Here is a 25950-nt window from a genome sequence, read left to right on the forward strand (position 1 = left end):
TCAGGTATGACCTAATTCAAATCCCTTAAAATCATACAGTAGAGGTGATGAATAGATTCAAGAGATTAGATCTGGTAGCCAGAGTTATGAAGAACTATGGACAGAGGTGCATAACCTTGTACAGGAGGCAGTGACCAAAACCACCAAAGGAAAAGAAATGCAAGAAGGCAAAATTGTTGTGTAAGGAGGCTTTATACATAGCTTAGAAAAGAAAAAAAGCAAAAAGCAAGGGCAAAAGGGAAAGATATACCCAACTGAATGCAGAGTTCCAGAAAACAGAAGAGATAAGAACAGTGAACAGTGCAAAGAAGTAGAGGAAAACTTTTCAAGAAAACTGGAGATATCAAGGGAACATTTCACACAAGAATGAGCATGATAAAGGACAGAAACAGTAAGGACCTAACAGAAGCAGAAGAGATTAAAAAGAGGTGGAAAGAATACACAGAAGAATTATACAAAAAAGGTCTTAATGATCCAGATAACCAAGATGGTGTGGTCACTGACCTAGAGCTTGACATTCTAGAGTGAAGTCAAGTAGGCCTCAGGAAGCTTTACTACAAACAAGGATAGTGAAGGTGATGGGAATTCCAGCTGAGCTAATTAAAATCCTAAAAGATGATGCTATAGAAGTGCTGCACTCAGTATGTCAGCAAATTTGGAAAATTCAGCAGTGGTCAGAGGACTGGAAAAGGTCAGTTTTCATTCCAATCCCTGAGAAGGGCAGTGTCAAACGATCTACAAACTATTGTATAATTACGCACATTTTGCATGCTAGTAAGGTTACACTGAAAATTCTTCAAGCTTGGTTTCAACAGTATATGAAGTAAGAACTTCCAGATGGGTTTAGAGAAGGCAGAAGAAACAGTTCAAATCGCCAACATTCATTGGATCATAGAGAAACCAAAGCAAGTCCAGAAAAACATTTACTTCTGTTTCATTGACTATGGTAAAGCCTTTGAATGTGTGGATTACAACAAACTGAAAAAAATCTTAAAGAGAAGGGAATACCAGACAACCTTACCTGCCTCCTAAGAAACCTGTATGCTGGTCAAGAAGCAACCTTTAGAACCTTTAGAACCAGTTAGAACTTTTCATGGACTGGTTAAAACTTGTAAATTGAGTACCACAAGGCTGTATACTATCAGAGATCAAATTGCCAACATCCGCTGGATCATGGAAAAAGCAAGAGAGTTCCAGAAAAACATCTATTTCTGCTTTATTGCCTATGCCAAAGCCTTTGACTGTGTGGATCACAATAAACTGTGGAAAATTCTGAAAGAGATGGGAATACCAGACCACCTGACCTGCCTCTTGAGAAACCTGCATACAGGTCAGGAAGCAACAGTTAGAACTGGACATGGAACAACAGACTGGCTCCAAATAGGAAAAGGAGTATGTCAAGGCTGTATATCGTCACCCTGCTTATTTAACTTATGAGCAGAGTACATCATGAGAAACACCGGGCTGGAAGAAACACAAGCTGGAATCAAGATTGCCAGGAGAAATATTAACCTCAGATATGCAGATGACACCACCCTTATGGCAGAAAGTGAAGAGGAACTAAAAAGCCTCTTGATGAAAATGAGAGAAGAGTGAAAAAGTTGGCGTAAAGCTCAACATTCAGAAAACGAAGATCATGGCATCTGGTCCCATCACTTCATGGGAAATAGATGGGGAAACAGTGGAAACAGTGGCAGACTATTTTTTTGGGCTCCAAAATCACTGCAGATGGTTGACTGCAGCCATGAAATTAAAAGACGCTTATTCCTTGGAAGGAAAGTTATGACCAACCTAGACAGCATATTCAAAAGCAGAGACATTACTTTGCCAACAAAGGTCCGTCTGGTCAAGGCTATGGTTTTTCCTGTGGTCATGTATGGACGTGAGAGTTGGACTGTGAAGAAAGCTGAGTGCTGAAGAATTGATGCTTTTCAACTGTGGTGCTGGAGAAGACTCTTCAGAGTCCCTTGGACTGCAAGGAGATCCAACCAGTCCATTCTAAAGGAGATCAGTCCTGGGTGTTCATTGGAAGGACTGATGCTAAAGCTGAAACTCCAGTATTTTGGCCACCTCATGGGAAGAGTTGACTCATTGGAAAAGACTCTGATGCTGGGAGGGATTGGGGGCAGGAGAAGAGGATGACAGAGGATGAGATGGCTAGATGGCATCACTGACTTGATAAGTTTGAGTAAACTCCAGGAGTTGGTGATGGACAGGGAGGCCTGGCGTGCTGCAATTCATAGGGTCGCAAAGAGATGGACAAGACTGAGTGACTGAATTTAACTGATACAGAGTACATTATGAAAAGTGCTGGGCTGGAACAATCACAAGCCGGAATCAAGATTGACAGGAGAAATATCAACGATCTCAGACATGCAGATGATATCACTCTAATGGCAGAAAGTGAAGAGAAACTAAAGCACCTCTTGATGAGGATGAAAGAGTGAAAAAATTGGCTTAAAACTCAACATTCAAAAAACTTAAGATCATGGCATCCAGTCACATCCCCTCATGGCAAATAGAGAGGAGCAAAGTGGAAGCAGACTTTATTTTCTTGGGCTTCAAAATTACTGCAGACAGTGACTGCAGCCACAAAATTAAAAGACACTTGCTCCTTAGAAGGAAAGCTATGACAAAGCTAGATACCATATTAAGAAGCAAAGATATCACTTCGCCGACAAAAGTCCATCTAGTCAAAGCTATGGTTTTTCCAGTAGTCATGTATGAATGTGGGAGTTGGAAAATAAAGAAGGCTGAGCACTGAAGAACCGATGCCATAGAACTGTGGTGCTGGAGATGACTCTTGACATTCCTTTGGACAGCAAGGACATCAAACTAGTCAATCTTAAAAGGGAATCAACCCTGAATGTTCACTGGAAGAACTAATGCTGAAGCTCCCATATTTTGGCATCTGACATGAACAGCCAACTCACTGAAAAATACCCTGATGCTAGGAAAGAATAAAGGCAAAAGGAGAAGGCAGTGTCAGGGGATGACATGGTTAGATAGTATCATCAACTAATTAAATGTGAATCTGAGCAAACTCCAGGAGATAGTGAAGGACAGGGAAGCCTGGAGTGCTGCAGTCCATGGGGCTGCAAACAGTCAGACATGACTTAGCGACTGAACAACAACAATAAATACTGTATTATTACTCTTGACTAAAGTTATCAGGAATGCATGAACATAAACTCAGAAATTATGCAGAAAAAAGTGGTTTCAGTACTTTTAACACTTACAATTCAATTTCAACCATGCCTTTGGAACATCCTCTCTTCACAAAAAAGCCAACCTAAGATATAAAAAAAGACAAAGTGAGCTGTATGGTGACATTTCCAGGTGAGATGTAGCAAAGTCATTACTATTTGTCAGATCAAGATTCTTTCAATAACTATTCTGTAATTCACTCCCTTCACTTTCTAACTGTACCCTTTCCAGATTTAGGCTCCTCCACTGTTTCCACTCACAGATGATAATATTCTAAGCTACCAGTATTTTAATATTCTAAGAGTTATTGATCTTTCTGTGTGTCTAAGAGCCTCTTACAAAGTTCATGACAAAGCTATTAACAGTAAGTAGTGCAGAGCAAAAATCTGAGCCCAAGTTATCAAGCTCCAGACCCAGTACTTCTATGGAACTGCACAGATTAAATATTATTAGTAATCACTCTAATAGTACCCATCTTGCTATTAATTAGTATACACCTATCACCAAGCACTTTCTAAATAGTCCAATAAATATAGTAAATACGATTTAAGTGAGCACAATTTATATCATAAAATAGATGTATTTAAGCTGCTTTCTATATGTATGTGAGTGTAAAGTATGAAAAAAGATCCTGGACCTAAAAAAATCAGATTGGATCTTAAATCAGGCTATAATTAAGTAATACTCAAAAAAGGTAGGAAATACACCTTGCAAATAATTGTTTTTTAGTAGTGGTAATGACAATGATGATGACAATTATAACCACAACAGTTAACATTTATTAAGCATTACTATGTTTATGTTCTAAGCACTTGATATACAATTTTCTCATTAATACTCGTGAGCAAATTTATGAGATATGTATTATATCCATTTTATAGATGATGAAACTGAGAACCAGAAAGATGAAAGTCTGTTCCTGTAACAAGAAAGTACAGTTTAATGATCAAGAGTACAGGCTTCAACACAGACCATGTCCAGTTCAAATCTCAGCTCTGTCATATACTAACTGTTTCACCTTGACCAGGTTACTTAACATTTCTGTTTCAGTCTGTTCATAAATAAGGAAAACAATGGCATTTTTTTTAAGAGTGGGGCATCTGCTCATTAGGTTGCAATAATTAAAATACTTGGTACCAAATGGAAGAAATGAAAAAATCAGAAGGCAGTTCTTATTATAAAGTATTTGTACCAGTGGTGCAGAACATGCTTACACTAAATTTTTATATTGCATTTAAACAGAAATAGAACATTAAAAATTTTTTGCTAAGAATTTGGACATCCCCTGAACACATCTGTGGATACACAAATGTCTGCAAGCTGTCATCTAAGAAAACTGCACTTCACAGCCTCCTTTAAAAAGCCTACCACTCAAGGGTGAGGACAGATGTATCTTCATTGACAAAAATAAATAAGAAGGTTGGTGAAAATTGTTACAGCCCAATCCATTCTGACTATGGCAGCCCCTGGAATACAATCCAGCAGACCATTACAGAGAGATAACAATTTAATAAACAATTTCTGACAATTTAAAAAACTACAGTTTAAAAAACTCCCTGGCAGTCCAGCAGTTAGAATTGGCACTTTCACTGCCAAAGGCCTGAGTTAGATTCCTGGTTGGGGAACTAAAATCCAACAAGCTGTGCAGTATGGCCAAAAAAACAAAACACAATATTAGTAAAAATCTGAGTATGTCCTTGGAAATTACCTACTCCAACCCCTGTTCTCTGAAATAAAAACTGAATTCCAGATGACTCAGGTTACAAAATTAATCATTAATAAAGCAGTATCTTTTCTATCTCATAAATGCCTCCTTTATGGCATTAAAAATTTTGTTTTGAATAGGTTATTTATAATGTTAAGGGATATACAAATCAATCTTGTATCCTACATTAAATTTTGCTGTTGTTTATTCGCTAAGTTGTGTCTGACTCTTTTGCAATGCCATGGACTATAGCCAGCCCGGCTCCTTCTGTTCATGAGATTCTCCAGGCAAGCATACTGGATTGGGTTGTCATTTTCTTCTACAGATTTTTCTGACCCAGGGATTGAACCTGCATCCCCTGCGTTGGCAGATAGATTCCTTCTCATGGAGACACCACATAAGCCAGCACATTAAATATTAAGTCTTGCTTAAAAACCTGTAATATCACTTTGATTATATTACATTTACAATAGTTTTTGAAAAATAAAAAAATCATTTCAAGTTTTAAAAATATTTTACAGTGAAGTAACCCAACTTTTAGACTTTCTTTTTAAAACATGTTTTCATGTGAAATATATACCAACAGTATATACAAACTTCATGAACTGTTTAGAAATAATAAAACAACTATCTATCTACCAGTTTACGGAACTGATCACTACCGGTGTTTCTGACATTCCTTAATTCATGCTAACTGCATCCTTTTTCTCTCAACTAATGGGGAAGAAAGAGGGAAAGGAAGTTAGGAGTTTGGGATCAACATGTACACACTTACATATTTTAAATAGACAACCAATAAGGTCCTACTGTATAGGACAGGGAACTCTGCTCAATGTTATTTGGCAGCCTGGATGGGAGGGGAGTTTGGGGGAGAATGGATACATGTATATGCATGGCTGAGTACCTTTGCTGTCCAGCTGAAACGTGATCACAATGTTGTTAATCGGCTATACTCCAACATAAAATTAAAAGTTTAAAAAATGAAACAACAAATGTAATCGCTAAACTGATTTTATTATCTCTAAACTGATTAATTCCTTTGCTTTTGTTTTTTACTGTATGAGACTCCAAATGTTTTTGACTGTTCTAGAAACAAACTCACATTACATGTATTTTTCCAAGATGGCATTTTTCCTTAAAATTATGTTTTTTATATTTAACCAATGAGCCAAAGTTTGTTTTTATTGTCATATAATATTCAATTGTATTTGACTATTCCAGAATTCACTGCAAACAATACTTCTCTAAGTATTTCCATGATTTCACCTAGTATAAATGCACAAAAGCTGACTAGGGTACCTAGAAAGCAGAATTTTTGAGGCACTGGATGTAAGCATTTACAGATCTACTAGGTAATACCATAGCACTTTCCAAGGGGGTTGTACAAATTCATATTCCCACCAAGAATGCATCAGAGTTTCCACTGCTTTATATCCTCATAAGCACATGGCACCAATAGAATTCTGGTGGGTCTGACAGATATACCTTGCCAGGGCTAATGTGCGTTTCTCTAATAATTAATGAAGTTGAGCATCTTTTCTTATCTGTAGGAATGTACTGGTAGTCTGGGTTGCTTCTTGACTGTGAAATATTTAAGCGGATCTTTTACTCACATGTCTTATGAGTTGTCATTATTTTGCTTATTATATAGTCTGTATATCAATCTTGTTATATGTTCTATATATACGTGCTCCCAATTTGTGACTAGTCTTTTCTCTACAAGGTGTCTTTTAGATGAAGAGAAGTTCCTTAGTTTTATTATAGTTGAAATCATCAAGTTTTCCTTTTGGGTCTATACTTTAAGACATTTTCTTAACCTGAAGTCACAAAATTATTCTCTTCTACTACCGATCTCTTCTAAAAACTTCCTGGTTAATCACATTTAGATATTTAATCCACCAGGAACTAATTTTTGTTTAAGTATGAGGAAAGGACTCAATTTTATCTTTTCCTATACCAATAACCAGTTGTCTCAGTACCATTTATCCATCTCTTCCTCACTCACCTACGATGTCAGTTCTGTCATAAACCAAGTTCTTACTAAGCTTTGTATCTTGGCTCTTTATTCGGTCACATCACACTAGTCTACCCTACATCAACACCACAATTCTTAATTTACCATGATTTTGTATCATCTTGATATCTGGTAGACAAGTTTTTCCACTTTATCCTATTTCTTTAGAAGGGGGTTGGCTATTTTAGGCCCTGTTTTTTCATCTAAATTTTAGAACCAGATTGTAATTTTTATAGACGGTAACAGAATTCTGACTGGAATGACACTTAACATGACATGAATCAAACGTTAACATTTTTAAATAAAAACTATAATCTCTTCATACATATCTTTTATTTGCGGCTATGTAACTTATACTTTGTTGCTATAATATCCATTTTAATTGCATTCAATTGCATTTACTGTTCACTGTTAGTGAACACAGAAATGCAACTGATTTTTGTTAATCAACTTTTTTAGGGGGTTCTCAGTTCTTATTTCTAAACTGCTAATTATTTCTAAGTTTATTATTAATTCTAATCAATAGATATAACTCACAGAAAAGGTTTTGGAATCCTTAGTAAGAATGAAAAAGGTCCTTGCCTTAGTCTGGGATTTTGTAACGAAAGTCCCACAGAGTGGGTGGCTTAAACATACATTTCTCAGATATCTGAAGGTGAGGATATGCAAGATCAATGCATTCACAGATTCAACGTCAGTGTCACACTATCTTACACCTCAGTTCAGTTCAGTCGCTCAGTCGTGTCTGACTCTGCGGCACCATGCACTACAGCACACCAGGCATCCCTGTCTATCACCAACTCCCGGAGTTTACTCACACTCATGCACACTGAGTCGGCGGAGCCATCCAACCATCTCCCCCTCTGTCGTCCCCTTTTCCTCCAGCCTTCAATCTTTCCTACCATCAGGGTCTTTTCAAATGAGTCAGTTCTTCACATCAGGTAGTCGAAGTACTGAAGTTTCAGCTACAACATTAGTCCTTCCAATGAATATTCAGGACTGATGTTCCTTAGGATGGACTGGTTGGATCTCCTTGAAGTCCAAGGGACTCTCAAGACTCTTCTCCAACACCACAATTAAAGGCATCAATATTTGGGCACCTAGCTTTCTTTATATTCCAACTCTCACATCCATACTTGCCTACTGGAAAAACCACAGTTTTGACTATGACTAGATTGACCTTTGTCATCTAAGTAATCTCTCTGCTTTTTAATATGCTGACTAGGTTGGTCATAGCTTTTCTTTCAAAGAGCACGTGTCTTTCGATTGCATGGCTACAGGAATGTAAAGTCAAGTGGGCCTGAGGAAGCATCACTATGAACAAAGCCAGTAGAGGTGATGGAATTCCAGTTGAGTTATTTCAAATTCTAAAAGATGATGCTGTGAAAGTGCTGCACTAATTATGTCAGCAAATTTGGAAAACTCAGCCACAGGACTGGAAAATGGGAAAGGTCACTTTTCATTCCAATCCCAAAGAAAGGCAATGCCAAAGAATGCTCAAATTACTGCACAACTGCACTCATTTCACATGCTAGTAAAGAAATGCTCAAAATTCTCCAAGCCAGGCTTCAGCAATACATCAACCGTGAACTTCCAGATGTTCAAGCTGGTTTTAGAAAAGGCAGAGGAACCAGAGATCAAATTGCCAACATCTCCTGGATGATCGAAAAAGCAGGAGAGTTCCAGAAAAACATCTATTTCTGCTTTATTGACTATGCCAAAGCCTTTGACTGTGTGGAGCACAGTAAACTGTGGAAAATTCTGAAAGAGATGGGAATACCAGACCACCTGACCTGCCTCTTGAGAAACCTGCATACAGGTCAGGAAGCAACAGTTAGAACTGGACATGGAACAACAGACTGGTTCCAAATAGGAAAAGGAGTACATCAAGGCTATATATTGTCACCCTGCTTATTTAACTTATGAGCAGAGTACATCATGAGAAACGCTGGGCTGGAGGAAGCACAAGCCGGAATCAAGATTGCCGGGAGAAATATCAATAACCTCAGATATGCAGATGACACCACCCTTATGGCAGAAAGTGAAGAGGAACTAAAGAGCCTCTTGATGAAAGTGAAAGAGGAGAGTGAAAAAGTGGGCTTAAAACTCAACATTTTGAGTTTTAAGAAAACGAAGATCATGACATCCGGTGCCAGCACTTCATGGCAAATAGATGGGGAGACAGTGCAAACAGTGGCTGACATTACTTTTTTGGGCTCCAAAATCACTGCAGATGGTGACTGCAGCCATGAAATTAAAAGACACTTACTCCTTGGACAGAAAGTTATGACCAACCTAGATAGCATATTAAAAAGCAGAGACAATACTTTGCCAACAAAGGTCCATCTGGTCAAGGATGTGGTTTTTCCAGTAGTCATGTATGAATGTGAGAGCTGGACTATAAAGAAAGCTGAGAGCCAAAGAATTGATGCTTTTAAACTGTGGTGTTGGAGAAGACTCTTGAGAGCCTCTAGGATCACAAAGAGATCCAATCAGTCCATCCTAAAGGAGATCAGTCCTGGGTGTTCATCGAAAGGACTGATGTTGAAGCTGAAGCTCCAATACTTTGGCCACCTAATGTGAAGAGCTGACTCATTGGAAAAGACCCTGATGCTGGGAAAGACTGAGGGCAGCAGGAGAAGGGGACAACAAGGATGAGATGGTGGGATGGCATCACTAACTCAATGGACATGGGTTTGGGTAGACTCTGGCAGTTGGTTATGGACAGGGAGGCCTGGCGTGCTGCAGTTCATGGGGTAGCAAAGAGTCAGACACGACTGAGTGACTGAACTGAACTGACTCACCATCTGCAGTGATTTTGGAGCCCCTCAAAATAAAGTCTCTCACTGTTTCCATTGTTTCCCCATCTATCGGCCATGAAGTGACCAAACCAGATGTCATGACGTTAGTTTCCCGACTGTTGAGTTTTAAGTCAAGTTTTTCACTTTCCTCTTTCACTTTCATCAGGAGGCTCTTTAGTACTTCTTCACTTTCTGCCGTAAGGGTGGTATCATCTGCATATATGAGGTTACTGATATTTCTCCCAGCAACCTTGATTCCAGTTTGTGCTTCACCCAGCCCAGCATTTCACATGATATACTCTGCATATAAGTTAAATAAGTGGGGTGACAATATACAGCCTTGACATACTTCTTTCCCGATTTGGCACCAGTCTGTTGTTCTGTGTCCAGTTCTCACTGTTGCTTCTTGACCTGCACACAGGTTTCTCAGGAGGCAGGTAAGGTGGTCTGGTATTCCCACCTCTTGAAGAATTTTCCAGTTTGCTGCGATCCACACAGTCAAAGGCTTTGGCATAGTCAATAAAGCAGAAATAGATGTTTTTCTGAAACTCTCTTGCTTTTCTGATGATCCAGCAGATGTTGGCAATTTGATCTCTGGTTCCTCTGCCTTTTCTAAATCCAGTTTGTACATATGAAAGTTCACAATTCATGTACTATTGAAGCCTAGCTTGGAGAATTTTGAGCATTACTTTGCTAGCATCTGAGATGAGTGCAATTGTGTGGTAGTTTGAGCATTCTTTGGCATTGCCTTTCTTTGGGACTGGAATGAAAACTGACTTTTTGTAGTCCTGTGGCCACTGCTGAGTTTTCCAAATTTGTTGACATAATGAGTGCAGCACTTTCACAGCATCATCTTTTAGGATCTGAAATAGCTCAACTGAAGCTCCATTACCTCCACTAGCTTTGTTCGTAGTGATGCTTCCCCTAAGGCCCACTTGACTTCTCATTCTAAGATGTCTGGCTTTAGGTGAGTGAGCACACCATCATGATTATCTGGGTCATGAAGATCTTTTTTGTACAGTTCTTCTGTGTATTTTTGCCACCTCTTACTAATATCTTCTACTTCTGTTAGGTCCATACCATTTCTGTCCTTTATTGTGCCCATCTTTCCATGAAATGTTCCCTTGGTATGTCTAATTTTCTTGAAGAGATCTCTAGTCTTTCCCATTCTTTTGTTTTCCTCTATTTCATTACACTGATCATTGAGGAAGGCTTTCTTCTCTCTCCTTGTTGTTCTTTGGAACTCTGCATTCAAATGGAATTATCTTCCTTTTCTCCTTTGTCTTTCAGTTCTCTTCTTAGCTATTTGTAAGGCCTCCTCAAACAATCATTTTGCCTTTTTGCATTTCTTTTTCTTTGGGATGATCTTGATCACTGCCTCCTGTACAGTGTCCCAAACCTCCGTCCATAGTTCTTCAGGCACTCTGTCCATCAGATCTAGTCCCTTAAATCTATTTCTCACTCCCACTGTATAGTAGTAGGGATTTGATTTAGGCCATAACCTGAGTGGTCTAGTGGTTTTGCCTACTTTCTTCAATTTAAGTCTGAACTTGGCAATATTTATTTTCATGATCTGAGCCACAGTCAGCTCCCAGTCTTGTTTTTGCTGACTGTATAGAGCTTCTCCATCTTTGCTTGCAAAGAATATAAGCAGTCTGATTTTGGTACTGACCATCTGGTGACATCCAAGTGTAGAGTCTTCTCTTGTGTCATTGGAAGAGGGCATTTGCTATGACCAGTGCATTCTCTTGGCAAAACTGTTAGCCTTTGCCTCGCTACATTCTATAGTTCAAGGCCAAATTTGCCTGCTACTCCAGCTATCTCTTGACTTCCTACTTTTGCTTTCCAGTCCCCTAAAATAAAAAGGATTCTTTTTTGGGTGTTAGTTCTAGGTTTTAGAGGTCTTCATAGAATCATTCAACTTCAGCTTCTTCAGTATTACCAGTCAGGGCACAGACTTGGATTACTGTGATATTGAATGGTTTGCCTTGGAAAGAAACAGAGATCATTTGTCGTTTCTGAGACTGCATCCAAGTTCTGCATTTCAGACTCTTTCGTTGACTATGATGGCTACTCCATGTATTCTAAGGGATTCTTGCCCACCGTACTAGTAGATATAATGGTCATGTGAGTTAAATTCACCCATTCCAGTCCTTTTTAGTTTGCTGATTCCTAAAATGTTGATGTTCACTCTCACCATCTCTTGTTTGGTCACTTCCAATTTGCCTTGATTCACAGACCTAACATTCCAGGTTCCTCTGCAATATTGCTCTTTATAGCGTCGGATTTTACTTCCATTACCAGTCACATCCACAACTGAGTAGTGTTGTTGCTTTGGCTACATCTCTTCATTCTTTCTGGAGTTATTTCTCCACTGATCTCCCATAGCATATTGGGCACCTACCGACCTGGGGAGTTCGCCTATGTTTTTGTCTTTTCATACTGTTCATGGGGTTCTCAAGGAAAGAATACTGAAGTGGTTTGCCATTCCCTTCTCCAGTGGACCACGTTTTGTCAGAACTCTCCACCATGACCCGTCTGTCTTGGGTGGCCCTACATGGCATGGCTCATAGTTTCACTGAGTTAGACAAGGCTATGGTCCATGTGAGCAGATAGTTTTTTGTGATTGTGGTTTTCAGTCTGTCTGCCCCATCATGGAGAAGGATAAGAGGCTTATGGAAGCTTCCTGATGGGAGAGACTGACTGAGGGAGAAACTGGGTCTTGTTTTTGGGCCATGCTCAGTAAATCTTTAATCCAATTTTCTGTTGATAGGTGATTTAACCCTATTAAATTTGTATATTAATCCATCAGGAGGCTCAGCCAGAATTTATGGTTTTTAAGCAGACATTCCTACAACCTGTGATTGAGAGTTTTCTTTCTTTTCAACACATATCTTTTCTCTTCTATCTAGAACTTCCAATACAATGTTTAATAGTAATGATAGTAGGTATCTTTGACACGTACATTTTCATAGATATATCCTGAAATTAAGAAAGGTCCATTCTATTCCTAGTTTACTAAGAGTTTTTAATCATAAATTACTGTGGAATTTAACTGAATGCTTTTTATTTGTTGAGAAATTATTGAGTTCTACTTCTTTAAAATATGGTTTATTATGTTAATTTTTTACTAATAATCTCTCATTTCTTGAATAACTTTGATTTGCTCACAATATATTATATATTATTAAATTCAACATGCTAAAGTTCCTTTTTTGTGTGTGATTTTTGCCTCCAGATTCATGAGTGAAAGGAGCTTGTTATTTTCTCATGCTATCCTTGATTGATTTGGGTACCTAAAGTCACATTTCCGTGTAAACAGCAACTTTTGCTGTTAGGACTAATCCACATTTTTTTTTGGTATGGTGTTCTCTATGAGAAAAAACTTACCAGCTAATTTATCGTCTCTACTTAGAGTTAGTTTTGATAATTTAAATAGCTATAGAAATATATACAGTCACAACTTTTAAAATATTTACGCTTTAGTGGAATGATTCTCATAATATTCTTATATTATGAATATATAAACCTCTGCTGCATTCTTATAATGCCCTGATGACAGTCATAATTATTGTGAAATGTATTGTGCATGGATTTCCACTCTTTTTATGTTTTCGAATGATGTCCTTTTTCACATTTCTGTTTCTTTTCTCTTTCTCCTTTCTCAAGACTCCTTCTGGATTGTTTGGGCAGTGGTTATTTTTCCTCTACTTCGCTCCTCCTACTTTAATCTTTCCTGTTTGGAAGTTACATATTTTGACTTCTTTTTTTTTTTTTTAAACTAGTTTACTCTATAAACTTTAAAATGCATATTTCACTTAATAAACTCTTAAGCTAACTAATTATCTTAACTTTCTCCCAACAATACAGAGAATACTTTAACTCTGATCACAGCTTTGACAACATTTAGTTCTATCTTCTTTAAGAAATTAACAAATGAGAGATCAGTATTATTTTATACAGTTTACACATAACTTTACTACATGTTTTAGTAGGCTTCACTGGTGAGATGGTGAAGAATCTGCCAGCAATGTGCGAGACCCGGGTTCGATCCCTGGGTTGGGAAGTTACCCCGGAGAAGGGAATGGCAATTCCAGTATTCTTGACTGCAGAATTCTATGGACATAGGAGCCTGGTGGGCTACAGTCCACAGGATTGCAAATAGTTGGACACAAGCAACTAACACTTACTACATGTTTACCATTTCATTGATCACATCTTTTTACCTCTCAGACTTTCTTCTGAGATAATTTTCCTTCTTCCTAAATTAAACACTTTCAAAGTTCCTTTATGAGGATCTCAGACCGTTCTTTCAACCCCTTCATATTCTGAGACCATAGGACTACCATGTTTGGTATTCTAAAATTTACTACAATGTGCCTATTTGTGTATTTCTTTCTTTTACACCATCTGGAATATATTTAGGTGCAATGGATCTGAGGATTCAAGTTTTTCAACATTTCTGGAAAATTCTTAGTCATTCTTTCATTGAATACTGCCTCTTCCTTAGTCCATTATTTTCCTTCAACTATCAGGTCTCAATCTTGATTTCATACTTTTAATTTTTTTGCTTTAGCTCTATATTTCATGTTTAGAAAAACTGTCAAGTATCTTGGTTCACATATTCTCAAATATGTCTGCTTTGTTGTTTTACCTGTCCATCAAGTTTCTCTCCCATGTATTTTTATTTATATTCTGATTCTTTTTCAAATTTACCTTATCTTTTTGTTACTTACTCCTTTGCAACCTTCTTTCAGTTCCTAAATAAACCAAATATTCCTCGTTTACATTCTATATATACAAGCTCTATAGGTCAGCCTGTTGTTTTTATTAGCTCTCATTTTTGGTGTTTCATTTCCTCCTATGCTTTGTGATTTTGCGGGGTATGGATTCGTGAATTTCTTGGAACTTTACAATAGGTTTCTTTTGAGGACTGTATTGAAAGCATTTTCCTTCAGAGGATTTCATTTGCTTCTGCCAGAGATATTACTAAGTGAGGCCACTTAAAATTACAATGTATGTGTTGAGGCTTGTTTGAAAGATTTTTTTTCTTTTTCCTTCTACTACTGTATTCAGAGATAATACTGAGATAAGTAGCCCCACTTTGCAATTTTCTGTTTTTCCTGCTACACACAGTACTCATAGTTTTATCTTCTAACTCTTCTACACCCTCAGGACCCCAATTTTATGCAACGAATTCAAAACCAGGTTTCAGGGCACAAGGTAAGCAAATAACTCTGGGAAAACAACTTCAGAGCTTGCAGCAATCTTCGGATCCAAATTACTTTGTTTGTGCCCTTTGGAAACTTACTTCTCCTTTTCACAAGCCCATCCATACATTTAAACAGCTGTATCTTACACTATTTCTAAGGCTGAAGGTGTTACACACTTGGAGAATTCTCTAGGTATATAGCAAACTACTTCTGTAAAATGGAGATCTTCCCTCAGTGTCTCTATCTGCCAACTTATTATTTATATTCAAGCACAACACATTTGCCATACCCAAGGAATTAAGATGAAGAAATTGATTTGTTACCAAAAGCGATTCATGGTTTTGAATTTTGTTAAAAGTACCTATGTTAACTTACCTTATCTGCCCGTCCCATGAAAGCAGGTTTGCCTGCTAATCCAAGGCAAATGGCACACACAATGCTGGACTTCCCTGTTCCATTAGCTCCAATAATCATATTCAAGTGGGGCCCAGGAGATACTTCACAGACATCATATGTCCTAAATTATAAAGAGGTGAGATTACTAAGTAGAAACAAGAAGTGAAGAATATTTTCCTACTAAAGCACTTTTTCTTGCTTTACCCGTATCACTAACTATAGGTTTCCTCAAATTCTTTAAAAAGCAACGAACCTTATAAATTTTAATGTAACATTAGTTTATAGGTTGTTAATAATTTACAGGGAAAAAAAAGTCTGTCAGTGAGAGAAATTAAAAAGTGACAAAGTATATCTAAAATTAGAACATTCATGGGAAAATAAAACTTCACATAATTTTTCTCAAATATTAAGTCTGCTGAATAGAGTGAAGTTTGATATAATTTATTCTTTAGTAATTCTAATACATGAGAAAGTCCATCAAAGCTACTGTACAAATGGTTTTTAAACAAATTATATGTAAGTAAAGTGACAGCTCATTCTAAATTTGTGTATTTTACGTTTATATTTCTCTTGAATTAAAATGCTTACTAGAAACTTATCATAGTCAATCGAATTACTTTTATTATAATTAGAAAACTGAAAATATATCAACTCAATAGTTTAACTTATTAATTTTTTAAAATAACATGAATTTCCTTTAATATGCTGCCAGACATTCACCAAAGGATCTATTTGCAGCACAAATTAAATTTTATTCCTATGAGAGGAAACAAGAGTGCATCATCACCAAGCACGTCCGTAACTTTCCCTCATACTAGAAAGCAGCATGCTGTCCTGCTCTCTACCTGCAACAGGAGCATCTAACCCATATTAGTCTTCAGGGAGAGCTATGGCAAGATGTGAAGGAAACTGACTCAGTATCTTTGTACCATGTCCTTGAATATCTGGAACTGGACCCCATAAGTAATGTCCCGTGCCCACAGTTTCAGTTGGCTACCAACTAATTCCCCAAGAGTAAAAGCTTAGCCTATTACTAACTTGCTAAGTATTCAAATAACTTAACCAAGCACACTTCAACTTTAATACTCCAAGAAATTTACAATTCTGAAATTCCAAGTCGTAATAAAATAAATACAGGTGGTAAATAAAAGTATTTTCCTGGCAGGTTTCCAACCCCACTTCTCCGCAGAGCATCCACCTGTCTTTTCAGAAGCTTTATTCTAGTAACAGCAGAGTCTTGAAACAACCCTTTACAACACTGAAAATAAAACTAGTTTGGGAATTTCAGACATCTGGAAAATTATCTGACTTGGAGCTTCTTAATCAACACATGCAGCTCCATTCTTTTAATATTTGATTTTCCTGCTGTGAACTGTCTTACTAAAACAGTGATGCAACTGGTATTTAAGCAAACAAATACAGCAGAAAAAAGCATGAAAACTTCTGACCTATATTGTTACACACAAACACTATAAACACGAAAAGCTGCCAAAAACTAAATAAAGCCTCTGCATTTAAAAGAGAGAGAAAAAAAAAACCATTCTGACCCTACAATATGTTTATTGGAAATTCCCTTTTGTGAGTTCCCTTTTCTCTGACCTCCCCCTGAAAAAGCTAATTTCAGAGGCCACCCTCTTCTGAGTTTACATACTTTATCTAGTACCTCATATATTCTCCATGGCCTCAGGTAACATCTACATACTGAAAGTCAGTTCAGATGACCTACAGATGCAATTCCCACCTCAAGAACTCTATTTGGATGTCCTACAACGGTCACTTCAAACTTAACATATTCAAAACTATTACACTGGTGCAAAAGTAACTGTGGTTTTGCATTGTTGAACTTTGCTGTTTGATATTGGAATAGATTTTCAAATAAATGTGGTTACGTTATACATCATTTTAATGCACATTTTTTTTTTTTGCTAATGACTTATCACTCGCTGTTTATTTTATATTTATTTTAGACCAGGGAAATGATGTTAAACAAAATGCAAATTCGAGCAATTTTCTTATTCGAGTTCAAAATGGGTTCAAAATTGGTTGTAAGGCAGCAGAGATAACTCACAACATCAACCACGCATTTGGCCCAGGAACTGCTAATGAAACTGCACTGGCTCAAGAAGTTTTGCAAAGGAGATGAGAGCCTTGAGGATGAGCAGCACAGTGGCCGGCAACTGGAAGTTGACAACAACCAATTGAGAGGATTATCAATGCTGAACCTCTTACAACTACACCAGAAGTTGCCCAAGAACTCAATGTCAATCCTTCTGTGGTCATTCGGCATTTGAAGCAGATTGGAAAGGTGGAAAAGCTCGTTAAGTGGGTACCTCATGAATAGACCAAGAAAAAAAAACCCGTTGTTTTGAAGTGTCATCTTCTCTTATTGTATGCAACAACAAACCATGTGATGAAAAGTGGATTTTATATGACAACCGGTGATAACCTGCTCAGTGGTTGGACCACGAAGAAACTCCAAAGCACTTTCCAAAGCCAAAATTGCAGCAAAAAAAGGTCATGGTCACTCTCTTGGTGGTCTGCTGCCCATCTGATATACTACAGCTTTCTGAATCCTGGTGCAGAGAAACCATTACATCTGAGAAGTATGCTCAGCAAATCGATGAGATGCACAGAAATTGCAATGCCTGCAGCCAGCACTGGCCAACAGAATGGGCCCAATTCATCTCCATAACGCCTGACCATATATCACAAAACCAACTCTTCAAAAGTTGAAAGAACTGGGCTAAGAAGTTTTGCCTCAACAGCCATATAACCTATCACCAACCAATTACCACTTTTTCAAGCATCTCAACAACGTTTTGCAGGCAAATCACTTCCACAACCAGCATGAGACAGAAAACACTTTCCAAGAGTTCGTCGAATCCTGAAGGACAGATTTTTATGCTACAAGAATAAACAAACTTATTTCTTGTTGGCAAAAATGTGTTGACTGTAATGGTTGCTATTTTGATCAATAAAGATGTGTTTGAGCCTAGCTATAATAATTCAAAATTCACAGTCCAAAACCGGAATTACTTTTTCATAAACCTTTAAAAAAAAACATCTAAAACCACTCTTGTAGTCTCTTAGTAAAGGATATAATTATTCATTCCTCTGCCCACAGCAGAAACCTAGGCATCATCTTTGACTCTTTTTGTCTCCTCACCTCTGTTCACGCTACCCACCCATTCATCATTCCATTTATCACCAAATAATGTTGGTAAACAAGAAAATCTGACATACCTTGCTTTTAAAAAAAGAAACAAATAGGACCCTTCATGATTTAGGTCTAGATCATCTTTTTCTACTTTCTATCTCCTTCCCCTATTCTCTAATTAGACCTCTAAAGTTTACCTATAAGGAATTTCTTTCAATTTCTTGACTATCTTATGCTTCCTTCTTTCTCAAAGCCTTTGCATATGCTATTACTTCTGCCTAGAAATCTCCTCCCTCTACTCTCAATCCCAATGGACTTGGTTAACTCACAGGAATCTTTGCCTTGACTACTCTCTTCCAGGCCCTTTTAGTTCTCTAGGCCTAGTCTTCCTACTGCGTTCCTAAAACTCAAAGTCCTCTCATAGAAATAAACAAAATCTTACTCAGTTCTGCGCTTTCCAGCTACCTTTTCTTTCTCCTCTTCACATCCAAGCGTTACTTCCTCACACTTATTCATTCTTCTATGACTGCAAAGTTTTCCACTTCGCCTACCTCAAAGCGCCAAAGATTTCCTGACTGCTAAATGCAGCAGGTTCTTTTCTGTACTGTTATCTGACTTCACTGTATCATATATTTTTTGAAGTACTCTTTTTCCTTGGGTTCTCTGATAATACTCTCCCACAGTTCTCCCCTTACTTCCCTGAACAGTTCCTTCTCAATCTGTGAGTTCTTCTGTTTACCCTTAAATGTTGGCATTCCTCTGGAACTCTGTACTTGGACTTCTACTTATATTCCCTTCGAGGCAATTTCAACCATTTCTGCAATTTCAACAATCACCTATATGCATGATTCTTAAGTCTCTCATCTGTTAACATTTTCCTATAAGCTCTGAACCCCTTATAAATACTGCCCACAGAAGACCTTTTAGATATCCCACAGGAAACTTCAATACACAAGATACAAAAGGCATTTATTATTACCCTCCCAGAATTACCTCTTCTTTAGCACAGCTCTATACCAATTAGCCAAGAGAGAGACTTGAGAAAAAATACTCCACTTCTCCTTTACCCCGATGCCTCGCAATTAATCTGCAGACAAAATCCTGTCAAATCTATTCTTTCTGCTCCTACTTCCCACTGTGAGACTCAAATCCCGATCATCTCTGCCTTCATACTGTAAAAGCCTTCTTGCCTCCAATCTTGCACCCTTTCTAAATCATCCTTCACATTGCTTCCAAAGTAATATAAACCACATGAAGGTGCACGCGTGTGCGCTATTTCAGTTGTGTCCAACTCTTTGTGACCCTATGGATGTAGCCCGCCAGGCTACTCTGTCCATGGGATTCTCCAGGCAAGAATACTGGAGTGAGTTGCCATGCCGCCCTCCAGGAGATCGATCCCCTGTCTCCTAACCCTCCTGCGCTGGCAAGCAGGTTATTTACCACTAGCACCACCTGAGAAGCCCAAGCCACATATGATGCCCTACTCAAAATGCATCCTGGCTACCTACAGGATAAAGCTGCAATTTCTCAGCACAGGAAACACAGACCCTCAATAATGCTATATATCGTCAGTATCACTCTATCCATACACTCACTCACATCCTATGTCCTAATCATACTAGGATACTGGAAACTTACTAAATACAGCAAACTGTTTCAGGCAGTTCCATGCTCTTCCCGTAAGATTTTCATATCCTCCAGTACAAGGCCCTTCTCACAACTGTGGAGGAAATTAATCATTTCATCCTTTGCGCCCCCAGGGCATCCTGATACACACACATATATATATATAATTATGGTAGGTACTTCATTTGATATTTATCTTTCCTGATTTGAATTAAAACAACAATTCAGCTACTTATCAGCTGAGTAAACCTGGGCAAATCAACCTCTCTGAGCTTAACAGTGGAGATGCTATAAACAGTTATGAGGAATGAATGAGGGTACTGTGCAAATAAAGTACCTATTTCTATACCTGGCACAGGACAGATGCGTTAAAGAAAATGTCGTTATTGTTACTCTAATTGTTTTCCTTAGGCCACTGTGCAAGCTTAAAATATAACAGACAAATGAACTGCAAGGTGCTAGACGGATACACGGTAGTTGTGTTACAACATCCTCACTAAATTCTAAAGTGAATACTATGATTAGCTGTCCTAAGGGTGAGAAAGCAACCAGGGAAGAAAGTCAGATTTGAAGAAGACAAGGCTCTGCTGGGTAGCGCAACAACTGAGAGCAGGGCTTAATTTTCTGGTACATTTCAGGAAATGTCTCCATCCATGACAACCATCACCATCTGTGTCCACCTGGCAACTGCCATCTCTTCACGAAATGTGCCACAGCGTCACTGTCGCACTGATTTAACCGTTGCTTTTTGACTTCCCAGGACCACAGTTTTGTGAATTACAGATTATGTCTACAGGCCGTGACTCCCAGCGGGAGGAGATGTAATTCCTACTACGTCCACTGCCCGCCATTTGACGCCTTCAAACAACTTTGGCATTAAGAATTAAAAAACTGCAATACACAAGGCACACACCTACCACATCAACAAACACGTCAATCTCCACGGCCCACAAGTAAATATCCTCACAGCAATCCCCGGACGAATTTACCAAAAGCTAGGCACACCTCGACCGACCCGCCCCCCGCATGCACGCAGCTTGCGGCCCTCGTGTGCCGGCCGCTGGCCTCCCACGCCGCGGCTCGGCCTCCGGTCACTCACAGGAAGTTCTCCATCGCGATGCGGACTATAGAGCCTTCCACGAAAGGCCCGGACGACGGCAGTGGCGGTGGCGCAGCCGGTGGGACCGAACTCTTTTTCTTGCTCGGGACTTCCGACGAGGGATCACTCAGGAGAGCTCTCTTGGAGGCCAGGGGGCTTTGAGTGGACGTTTTCCTGCTCGGTGTCGCCATCCTGGCGGTCTCTCTTCCTGGCTGTGGCTTCCGTTCCCACCTACCTACAGCCCCAGCGCGCCGCCGTCCCACTCCCGCGCGAATAGCGCGGCGCGCGACTGCGCGAGAGCCGGCCCCGGCGCCTGCGCAGTCCCTTCCTGGTAGCGTCACAGGGTATGCCCCACCCCTCCACCCCTCCGCTCCTTGCGGGTCCTGGGAGACCTGAGCTGGCGGGAATCGGACGGGGTGGCATACAGGACCCAGCGGGAAGCGGGCACGGGACTGGTCTGTACGTTTCTGCATTTTGCCGATTTTTTTTTTTTAACTCAGAAAAAAATGTCAGCTGCATTTAATGTTTTGAAAGCCTTTTAAGCGCTCCAGGAAACATCCACGAGGGGAGGGAGCGCGGGACCTCTTCATCTTCTGACTGTGCTTTTAATCAGGTCCCCGTGTCAAAACAGAAACCCCAACAATGCAAGCTTTGAATGACTCTATGCCAGCTCTTCCCTTAAAACATAGCGTTCGTGTCTGTTGCGCTCTCCAACAGGTGTAAAGGTTGCACCGCACAGGTTTTCTTCACTACCCCCACCACCACCCCCTCTCCCTAGTTCCCTAGTAAGAATTCCTCCTTCGAACTTTCTAGAAATGCCCCAGCGAGCACGCTGGCATCGTTGAGAGGATGCTTCCACTTAAACCTAGTCACGTTCATCTAGTTAAATCCCTTATTAAAGATGAGGTTCACTGAGGCCTCTGCAGGTCTTTACTCACTCTAATAATGTCTGATCTACAGTAGGCTAGGCTGAGGCAGTGAGGGAGCCAGGCAAGCAGGTCTCAGAGCTTACGTTCTGGTGTGGAAGACAGGAAAAGAACAAGATAACCTACATAGGATCAAGATAATTCCAGGCGGTGATAGGTGTCATGAAGGGAAAAACAGAATGAATGTAAGAAGCAGGGAAGGCCTGTCAGAGAAAGTGATACTTGAGCTAAATCCTGGAGAAGGAGCTAGCGGAGGAAATGAGAAAAGAGCATTCCAGGCAAGGACAGAGGCTCTGAGGTGGAAACCAGCAGAATGAGGAACAAAGGGAAGGCCGGCTAAGCTGTGCTGAAGTGAGCAAGCTTGCTTAGGGGGGCCTTGCCCATCATGCATTTTATTTTAAAAGCAGTGGGAAGCCATTGGATGGTTTTAAGCAGGAGAGAGACAAGATCTGATTAAAGTTTTTAAATGGAGCACTCTGGTTTCTGATTCCTCAGAGTCAAGCATGGAAGTTGAGAGGGCATTTAGAAAGCAATCGCAGAAAACCCTGATTCCCCACTTCAGGATAAAGGCTCCTTTCCCAAGCCCCTGCTTCTTCTCACACAACTGAAATCTGTACTCTTTAAAAGTTGTAACCAAAGAAAGAATAAAAATTTTTTTTAAAATGTGAACATGTCTTGGTTGTTAGAAAATTTTTAGTTTTTCAGCAAATTAAATAATACCTTTAAAACTGTTCAAAAGGCAGGAAATAATCTTTTTAAAAATAGGGCTTAGGAGGGTACTATACCCTCATTTGCTACATTGCTAGTACAAACTTTTTGAGAAGTGACTTGGTAACCTGCTTCAAGAGCCTTAGAAGAGTCAAATTCTTTGAAGAAATCATTACATTTAGGGAAACCTGATGGTAAAATGGCACCCCACTCCAGTACTCTTGCCTGGAAAATCCCATGGATGGAGGAGCCTGGTAGGCTGCAGTCCATGCTAAGGGTCGGACACGACTGAGTGACTTCCCTTTCACTTTTCACTTTCATGCATTGGAGAAGGAAATGGCAATCCACTCCAGTGTTCTTGCCTGGAGAATCCCAGGGACAGGGGAGCCTGGTGGGCTGCTGTCTGTCGGGCTGCACAGAGTCGGACATGACTGAAGTGACTTAGCAGCAATGGTAAAATAATACATGCAGTGATAATGAGGGTTGAGAGCAGGAAACCAATCTAATCATTTTATACTATCATTAGATCTCAGTGAACCACTCAAATTGTGCTTATAAAGTTGAGTTGGGAAATGTGTGTGTGTGTGTTTGTGTTTATGCTCAGTCATGTCCAACTGTTTGTGACCCCATGGACTGTAGGCCACCAGGCTCCTCTGTCCCTGGGATTTTTCAGGCGAGAGTACTGGAATGGGGTGCCATTTCCTCCTCCAGGGGATCTTCCCGACCCAAGAATCTAACACGTATCTCCTGTGTGTCTTGCCTTGCAGGTGGAATCTAACCCTACGCTATCAGGAAATGACACCACATATTATGCATATGGATTGTGAGTTCTTGTCTAGACTGTCCGTCAGTCATGCTCTACCGTCATCCTTTGAAAAGGAAAATGTTACTGGTTTTACTTCTAACCACAAGCACAACATGTGTTAAATGCAGAAATTTAGGAAACACAGAGAAAAACAAACATACACAAGGGGGAAATTACTCATAATTCCTCTACCCAGACTGATCACTGTTAAGATTTTGGTGTATGTTTGAATATCTTTTTTCTCTGTGTATATATGTTATGGTCCTTTTGTTGAAAAAGGTAGAATTATGCTGCACAACTTATATATACTGTTATTTAACCCTCTTTTTCTCACTTAATATATTTCAATTCAGTTCAGTTGCTCAGTCGTATCCGACTCTTTGCGACCCCACGGACCACAGCATGCCAGGCCTCCCTGTCCATCACCAACTTACGGAGTCCACCCAAACTCATGTCCATTGAGTCGGTGATGCCATCCAACCATCTCATCCTCTGTTGTTCCCTTCTCCTCCTGCCTTCAATCTTTCCCAGCATCAAGGTCTTCCAATGAGTCAGCTCTTCGCATCACGTGGCCAAAGTATTGGAGTTTCAGCTTCAACATCAGTCCTTCCAATGAACACTCAGGACTGATCTCCTTTAGGATGGACTGGTTGGATCTCCTTGCAGTCCAAGGGACTCTCAAGAGTCTTCTCCAACACCACCTTTCAAAAGCATTGATTCTTCAGTGCTCAGCTCTCTTTATAGTCCAACTCTCACATCCATACATGATCACTGGAAAAACCATAGCCTTGAGTAGACAGACCTTTGCTGGCAATGTAATGTCTTTGCTTTTTAATATGCTGTCTAGGTTGGTCATAACTTTCCTTCCAAGGAGTAAGCATCTTTTAATTTCATGGCTGCAATCACTATCTGCAGTGGTTTTGGAGCCCCAAAAAACAAAGTCTGTCACTGTTTCCACTGTTTCCTCATCTACTTGCCATGAAGTGATGGGACTGGATGCCATGATCTTCATTTTCTGAATGTTGAGCTTTAAGCCAACTTTTTCGTTCTCCTCTTTCACTTTCATCAAGAGGCTCTTTAGTTCTTCTTCACTTTCTACCATAAGGGTGGTGTCATCTGCATATCTGAAGTTATTGATAATTTCTCCCAGCAATCTTGATTCCGGCTTGTGCTTCCGCCAGCCCAGCATTTCTCATGATGTACTCTGCATATAAGTTAAATAAGCAAGGTGACAATATATAGCCTTGATGTACTCCTTTTCCTACTTGGAACCAGTCTGTTCCATGTCCAGTTCTAACTGTTGCTTCCTGACCTGCATACAGATTTCTCAAGAGGCAGGTTAGGTGGTCTGGTATTCCCATCTCTTTCAGAATTTTCCACAGTTTATTGTGATCCACACAGTCAAAGGCTTCGGCGTAGTCAATAAAGCAGAAATAGATGAATATCTTTTTATGCCATTAAGTATTTTTCTAGGTGAGAAGGAGGTTCAAGAGGGAGAGCATATATATATATATATACACTTAATGGCTAATTCACACTGATGTATAGCAGAAACTAACACAACATTGTAAAGCAATTATCCTCCAATTAAAAATAAATAATAATGTTTTTCTGTAACATGGTTTTAAGTAACTATATAGCATTCCATCAAACAGATGTAGTATAATTTATCTAAATACTTCTCTTTTGTTGGGCTCTGTATGACTGGAAGTTAGCATGAACCAGACAGATGCTGGCAGGTTATACAAGCTTGTGCATGCTCAGTCTCTAAGGCCTATCTGACTCCTTGCAGCACCATTGACCGTAGCCTGCCAGACTTCTCTGTCCATGGGATTTCCCAGGCAAGCATACTGGAGTGAGTTGACATTTCCTCCTTTAAGGGATCTTCACACACACACACACACTTTCTCTCTCTCTCTCTGATCAACTTAGTGAAGGAACTGTTCTGGAGGGCTAAAGATAATGATCACCTTTCTCACAGAGAGCTAAAACCCCAGACAAATTCTGCTAGAGGTAAAAATATCTTATCTCTGCAGTTCTTAATTTTTAAAAATTGGTTTCTAACATCATACTAAAGTTAAAAACAATCGAAATATCTGCTTCTTCTTGGTGTAGCTACATTAGTATTGGAATGGACTGTAGTATTATCTAACACAGCATTTATCATATACAAGTTGCTGCTCTAAGCACTTTTTCATAAATTAATTTTATATTCTGGATCAATGTCTCAACAGATTTGTGTCTTTCTCAAATTTTCATTTCTTGAATACAAAATCCAACTGAAAGATTCAAG

At 39.3% G+C, this 25950-nt stretch overlaps 1 protein-coding gene and 1 long non-coding RNA gene across 5 annotated transcripts in view; one reads left to right on the forward strand and one right to left on the reverse strand.

The window, feature by feature from the left end:
• Nucleotides 1-21551, reverse strand: part of SMC5 (structural maintenance of chromosomes 5) — a 104871-nt gene extending 83320 nt beyond the window's left edge. For all 4 annotated transcript variants that reach the window (XM_069574099.1, XM_069574098.1, XM_069574097.1 and 1 more), the window contains exons 1-3: nt 21219-21551; nt 15316-15457; nt 3240-3292 (exon numbers count right to left, since the gene is read on the reverse strand). In XM_069574099.1, the coding sequence (XP_069430200.1) occupies nt 3240-3292; nt 15316-15457; nt 21219-21409 (386 nt within the window). In that variant the 5' untranslated portion in view covers nt 21410-21551. The remainder of the gene's footprint in view (nt 1-3239; nt 3293-15315; nt 15458-21218) is intronic.
• Nucleotides 21552-21598: 47 nt separating this feature from the next.
• LOC138432648 (uncharacterized) lies at nt 21599-25255 on the forward strand. The gene is made up of 2 exons (XR_011253931.1): nt 21599-21677; nt 23620-25255. It is a non-coding gene; the product is annotated as an uncharacterized lncRNA (long non-coding RNA).
• The last annotated feature ends 695 nt before the right edge of the window (nt 25256-25950 follow it).

This window comes from Ovis canadensis, chromosome 2 (genome assembly GCF_042477335.2).
Source record: "Ovis canadensis isolate MfBH-ARS-UI-01 breed Bighorn chromosome 2, ARS-UI_OviCan_v2, whole genome shotgun sequence".
Classification (NCBI taxonomy): domain Eukaryota; kingdom Metazoa; phylum Chordata; class Mammalia; order Artiodactyla; family Bovidae; genus Ovis; species Ovis canadensis.